The sequence below is a fragment of the Mastomys coucha genome, unplaced genomic scaffold (genome assembly GCF_008632895.1).
Source record: "Mastomys coucha isolate ucsf_1 unplaced genomic scaffold, UCSF_Mcou_1 pScaffold11, whole genome shotgun sequence".
Lineage (NCBI taxonomy): Eukaryota > Metazoa > Chordata > Mammalia > Rodentia > Muridae > Mastomys > Mastomys coucha.
The window spans coordinates 33,876,317-33,883,121 of NW_022196893.1; the positions used below are offsets into that span (position 1 = coordinate 33,876,317).

A 6,805-nucleotide genomic window follows, 5' to 3' on the forward strand; every position below is an offset into this window, starting at 1 on the left:
GTGGTTGCTGGGATTTGAACTCATGACCTTCCGAAGAGCAGTCAGTGCTCTTCCCCGCTGAGCCATCTTACCAGCCCCATAAATATTTTTAAATAAAGGAGGGAAAGAAAAAAGAATAAAAGCCCTACAAAAATCAGGGTAATCAGAATGCCTTCACCCTCAGGTCCTCATGAGGTCTATAGGAGACCCTGTTCTAAGGGCCTGGGCCTCAGTAAGTACCTGGTACCACTGAATTAAGCTACTTTCCCCCCCATGTCAGGCCTTAAATGTAGGAGCTCCCTGTGTCAGCCTCTTGAGTGCTGAGATTACATGCATGTGCTACCATGTCTGGCTAAAATTATAATTTGTGTGTGTGTGCTCGAGCACGTGCATGCACACACGCATACACACACACAGACTGGCTTGTTCCTGGTCCCCTTCTTTCCACTTCCCAAGTGCTGGGGTGGCAGGCACAACGTACCATGCCCAACCAGAGTTACTATTTTTGCTGTCACTTTGATGCATATTCTCAGCTTCCACTGTCTGTAGTGTCTTGACCTGGTTCTGTCAGGGTGTCTCTATCTGCTGGGGAGGTGCCGGCTGGTGTGTGTGGGGTCTGTCAGTAGCTCTCTGCTGCCTGGAATGATCCTTCCCAGCTCTGTGCACCTCTACTTTTCTCCAGGGCTCCTTATGTCACTACTTAACTCAGTACACGAGCGACTGGGGAAGTTCCTTGAGGATGGCTCTGTCCTTGGCAGAGGGCCTGGCGTTTCTCCATGAGGAGCGTTGGCAGGATGGTGAGTAAGCAGCAACAGGGAGGGAGGAGTCACTAGCCGCACCCGATGTGTCCAGTTCTCCCTCCACTTAGAGGAGAAGGACTGCACCAAGGAGAATCACATGACCTGTGTTCACAGGCCAGTACAAACCAGGAATCGCCCACCGAGACCTGAGCAGCCAGAATGTGCTTATTCGGGAAGATAGGTCATGTGCCATCGGAGACCTGGGCCTTGCCTTGGTACTCCCTGGCCTTGCTCAACACCCTGCCTTGGCCCCTACTCAACCCCGAGGCCCAGCTGCCATTTTGGAGGTGAGTGCTTTTGATAAGTGTGAAACCTGAGATGACAACACTCTGATGACCATATAACCATTGCTGTGGCCACGGTGCGGCTTTGCTGTAATTGGGGGATGTGTGGACCAGAGCTGCAAGACAGGTTGCCATAGAGGTGACTCTTGGCACTCCACATCTTCTCCAGGCTGGCACCCAGAGGTACATGGCTCCAGAGCTCTTGGACAAGACTCTAGACCTGCAGGACTGGGGTACAGCTCTCCAGAGAGCGGATGTTTACTCTCTGGCGCTACTACTGTGGGAGATCCTGAGCCGCTGTTCCGATTTGAGGCCTGGTAAAGTCTCCACCCCAGGGTCCCACCTAACAAAGGCTCACATACCTTCTGACCTATTCCAGAAGGCTATGACCTTCCCTAGTTTTACCACCTGGGAGCCCCCTCACCAGGGTAGGTTAACGGTCTATGTCTATATTTTTTCCAGACCACAGACCACCACCTTTCCAATTGGCTTATGAGGCAGAACTGGGCAGCAATCCAAGTACCTGTGAGCTCTGGGCTCTGGCGGTGGAGGAGAGGAAACGCCCCAACATCCCATCCACTTGGAGCTACTCTGCCACAGTAAGAAGCTGGGGACCAGGAGTGGGGGCTGAGTGTGGATTCAAGGACTCCTCTGCTACAACCAGACCTTCTCCTCCTATCCTGAGCCTCAGTTTACCTTTTTTTCTACAAGTGTCACACAATTGGTTCCACCCACCTAAGACACAAACCTTCCTGTGGAGCCTTTTTATTCCTATAGCCTTACTCCACAGTTAGCTCTGTCGTTCAGTCGTCTCCTTCAGGAAGTTTTCTCTGACTTTTGTCTTACTTGGATCTCGGCCCCTTTGACAGGCTCTCTTCAGGAACAGTGTACCCCAAAGTTCAAACCAGTGCCCCATTGTTTTGTACTGTGAAGCTCTGTTTTTGCTGTGGACCAATTAAAGCCAGCTGTAGGTATAACAAGGTCAGAGGGTTATCTGATAGTGAACACATAGAGCTCTTCACAAATGGTTTCCTGAGATGTCCCTTCTCCCACTCTCCTGCCTGAAATTTCTACCATACTAGTGTCTGTTGGGTTGATGGAAGCCAGGCTTTGTCTGCAGAACACACTGGTTGGCTAAGAGAACGAAGAGTAACTTTCAATCAGCACGTAAGTTGTCAGCCTGAATTATCCTTAGAGGAAAAGGTAGACCCTTTGGAAGGTCTCCAAGGAATCTGTCACAGGGAACAAACTCAAAGGGCTGGACTTTAGGGGATGGGGCTCAGAGGTACTCCACAGGTGGAGTGTGGAGTCAGGAATGGTAGGACATGCTCTTAGCAAGGACTCCGTGCAGAATGGGGCGGAGCGTGTGGGAGAAGCGAAGACTAGAGATGTTTACTCTGGGGTTGGCCAGGCCCACCATCTTCTCTCTTCCTCCAGGACCCTAGGGGGCTGAGGGAGCTCCTAGAAGATTGCTGGGACGCAGACCCAGAAGCAAGGCTGACAGCCGAGTGTGTGCAGCAGCGTCTGGCAGCCCTGGCTTACCCTCAGGTGGCTTCCTCCTTCCCAGAGAGTCCACAGGGCTGCCCAGAGAATTACCCTTCAGCACCTGCCTCTGCCGCTTTCCCCTGAAGGCCTCAGCAGAGTTCCTGTCTCCTCAGTGTTCAGCAAGGCCATGGCTCTGAGGTGTATGTAAATGAGCAGCTTGTATGAACTCTCTGTACAGGCCAACATTAGTGTGGCTGACATGCGTGTGTCAATGGCGTTGATGGCATGCCTATTGCTGTCATTCTCTGTGGGTTTCTAGCCCATGGGGTAGATATGCTCAGGAAAGAGAATAAAGCAAGATTCCCACTCACTCTTCTTTTCCACCAATGTGTATTTACTTCTTTAAGATCTATTTATTTTATTCATAGTACGTGTGTTTGAGTTTGTGTGTGCCACATACGTGCAGGAGGCATTAGAGGCCAGAAGATGTCAAAGCCCCTGGAACTGGAGTCACAGGCAGTTGTAAGCCACCATGTGTGTGGATGCTGGGAACAGGTCCTTTGCAAGAACAGTAATTGCTCTGAGATCCTAAGCCATCTCTTTAGCTCTTTATTTATTTATTTATTTATTTTTATTTATTTATTTTTTTTGGTTTTTTTGAGACAGGGTTTCTCTGTGTAGCCCTGGCTGTCCTGGAACTCACTCTGTAGACCAGGTTGGCCTCGAACTCAGAAATCCGCCTGCTTCTGCCTCCCAAGTGCTGGGACTAAAGGTGTGTGCCACCACCTCCGGGCAGCTCTTTATTTATTGTTTGTTTATTTTTGAGGCAGGGTCTTACTGTGTAGCCTTAGCTGACCTACACCTACTACTCAGTATGTAGTCCAGCTAGCCTCAGACTTGCAACAGTCTTCTTACCTCAGCATGTGGAGTGCACGCTTGAGACACTAGATTCATTTACTTACTTATTTACTTATTAGACAAGGTCTCACTATGTAGCTCTGGCTGGCCTGAAACTCACTTCATAGACCAGGTTGGCCTTGAACTCACAGAAATCTACCTGCCGCTCTCTCAAGTGCTAGGATTAAAGGTGTGTGCCCCTGTGTACATATGGGCACAGGTGATGGCAGGGATCAAAGGCATTGGATACTCCTGGAGTTGGAGTTATGAGCCACTTGATGTGGACGCTGAGTCCTGAACTCCAGTGCTCTGGAACAACAATGTACCCTTTTCAGTCTCTAAGCCATCTCTCTATGACCAGACCACTAGGATTAATTTTCACGTGGTGGCATCACCTGCTGGGCACTAGAGGAGTGGTCACAATGAAGCCATTGTCCTGAGGGCACTTAGATCTCTGAGGTTCCTATTGTGGGGATCTGTACAGAGTCGGGGTGAGCAGAAACTTTCCTAGGTAGCAGTTTCCCAGGAGCACCAGGGGATGTCACTATACCTCGCTTGGCATAGTGCTTACAGAATATTCAGGAAGCTCTGGGTTCCATCCCTAGCACTGCAGAAGCTGCGTGGCACATGCCTGTAATTCCAGCACAGGGAAGGTGGAGGCAGGAGCTGATCTGGAGCTGTAGGTAGGGAGGATCAACATTTCAAAGTCAGAGCCTGGGAGAGGGCTAAGTTAGGAGCACTTGCTGCTCTTTCAGAGAACCAGGGTTTAGTTCCCAGCACTCCTATCAGCAAGTTCACAGCTACCATTAATTCTTGCTCTAGGGTACCCGATGGCCTCTTCTGGCCCCTGTGGGCCTCCATGCACAGGGTACACATACAGACAAGCAGATGGACAAACAGCACAAACACTAACATTAGAATACAGAGATTGTCGAGGTCCCTGGGCAAGGGTGACCCACAAAGTCAGGAAGCATTTCATTTATTTATTTTTTTCTTTTTCTTTTTTTTGGTTTTTTCGAGACAGGGTTTCTCTGTATAGCCCTGGCTGTCCTGGAACTCACTCTGTAGTCCAGGCTGGCCTTGAACTCAGAAATCTGCCTGCCTCTGCCTCCCAAGTGCTGGGACTAAAGGCGTGCGCCACCACTGCCCGGCATTTCATTTATTTTTAAAGGCTTTCTTTTAAAAGATAAATATGCATGTTTTCCTTCAGATCCTATATATTAAGAATAAAATTTCTGGATGGAGAGATGGCTCAGTGGTTAAAAACACCGATTGCTTTTCCAGAGGTCCTGAGTTCAATTCCCAGCAAACACATGGTGGCTCACAACCATCTGTAATGGAATCTGATGCCCTCTTCTGGTGTGTCTGAAAACAGCTACAGTGTGCTTATATACATAAAATAAATAAATCTTCTTCTTCTTCTTCTTTTTTTTTTTTTTTTAAAGAATAGCTGCACAGTGGTGGCACACATTTAATCCCAGCACTTGGGAGGCAGAGGCAGGCAGATTCCTGAGTTCAAGGCCAGACTGGTCTACAGAGTGAGTTCCAGGACAGCCAGGGCTACACAGAGAAACCCTGCCTTAAAACAAAACAAAACAAAACAAAACAAAATAAAATAAAAAAAAGAATAAAATTTCATTTTACCCTACCTTAATGTATATGTTTCTATCTATCTATACATATATAGATAGACAAAGATATAAGTACAGGTAAGGAGGATTTATTAGAATGACTTACAGGCTGCAGTCCAGCTAATGCAACAATGGCTGGCTGTAAGCAGAAAGCACAACTATCCAGCCTGGTCCACATGGTTGGATGTCTCAGCTGGAGTTCCAAAGACTAGACTGTGATGCCAGTCTACAGCAATGGGCTCTCCTACCCAGGAGAGAACAAGCATTCAAAGATCAGAGCATCCTTCCATGCTCTAAAGCATCTAAAGATCAGAGCATCCTTCCATGTTCTTATCTAGGCTTCCAGCAGAAAGTATGGCCCAGATTAAAGGTGTGCCTTCCCACTTCAAAATCTAGATTAAATAATGCATCCGCCTACTTCAGATTAAGCAGAAAACCCTCACAGGTGTGTCCTCCATTATTGAATTTTAGTTAATTCCAGATGTAGTTAGTTGACAACCAAGAATAGTCATCACACCTAATAAAAATTGTTTTAAATATTTATAAAAGTCTGAGGTTATCTTGGCAACATAGCAAGCTTGAGGCCATCCTAAGCTAAATTGAGATCCTGTCTCAAAAATAAATAAAAGTGTAGAGGGGGTAAGGTGAGAGGGGAACGTAGACAGCTAAGGCCCAAGCCTTGTGTGGCTTGTTGGGAAGTCTTTGATTTATTCATCATTTTATTTATAGACAGAGTCTCAGGTAGCCCAGGGCAGCTTCAAATTCCCTGTGTAGTCAAGGGTGACCTTGAACTCATGACCCTGACCCTCCAAAGTGCTTGGCCACCATATGTAGCTTTCCTTTTTTTTTTTTTAAAGATTTATTTTATGTGTATAAAAGTACATTGTAGCTGTACAGATGGCTGTGAGCCATTATGTGTGTGGATACTGTTGATCTCAGGACCTCTGCTGGCCCCACTTGCTCCGGCCCTGCTCACTCTGGCGTAATTTACTGCAGCTGTCTTCGGAAGCACCAGAAGAGGGTGTCTGATCTCATTGCAGGTGGTTGTGAGCCACCACGTGGTTGCTGGGATCCGAACTCAGGACCTTCGGAAGAGCAGTCAGTGCTCTTACCCTCTGAGCCATCTCGCCAGCCCAGCTTTCCTTTTTTATTTTTATTTTCTATCTACCTTTAAAAAAAGATTTATTTATTTATTTTATGTATGAGTACATTATTGCTTTCTCCAGACACACAAGAATCAGGCATTAGACTCGTTATAAATGCTTGTGAGCCACCATGTGGTTGATAGGAATTGAACTCAGGACCTCTGGAAGAGCACTCAGTGCTCTTAACCACTGAGCCATTTCTCCAGCCCTCTTTTTACCCTTTTTGTGATAGCTAGGTAAATCCCTTTATTTTCATGCTTCCTTCCCTAAGATTAACACCACATTTTGTTTGTTTGTTAGGAAACAAGGTCTTACTGTGAAGTCCAGATTACTGTGTAGTCTGGTAGTCCAGGTTGGCCTCAACATGAGATCCTCCTGTCTCTCAAGTGCTGACATTATAGGTGTGTGAGCATCAGAGGACAGTTTTCAGGAGTCTGTTCTCTCCTATTATGTGGGTCCTGGGAATCGAACTGAGGTTGTCTGACTTTCCAGTCTGTGCATTTACCTGCTGCCGCCCTCTTCCTCCTCTTCTTCCTTCTGTTGTTGTTTTGTTTGTTTGTGGGTTTTTTTTTTTGGGACAGGGT

The 6,805-nt window shown here is 47.2% G+C and overlaps 1 protein-coding gene across 3 annotated transcripts in view; it reads left to right on the forward strand.

Annotated features, from left to right (window-relative positions):
• The window catches only part of Amhr2 (anti-Mullerian hormone receptor type 2), a 6,885-nt gene extending 3,967 nt beyond the window's left edge, over window positions 1–2,918 (forward strand). For 2 of the 3 annotated variants that reach the window (XM_031359115.1, XM_031359123.1), the window contains 5 exons: window positions 662–776; window positions 894–1,066; window positions 1,233–1,380; window positions 1,526–1,662; window positions 2,501–2,918. In XM_031359115.1, coding sequence (XP_031214975.1) covers window positions 662–776; window positions 894–1,066; window positions 1,233–1,380; window positions 1,526–1,662; window positions 2,501–2,692 — 765 coding nt within the window. In that variant the 3' untranslated portion in view covers window positions 2,693–2,918. Of the gene's footprint in view, window positions 1–661; window positions 777–893; window positions 1,067–1,232; window positions 1,381–1,525; window positions 1,667–2,500 lie in introns of those variants that run through there. The other variant, XM_031359130.1, reaches the window with a different exon arrangement.
• Window positions 2,919–6,805: the final 3,887 nt, after the last annotated feature.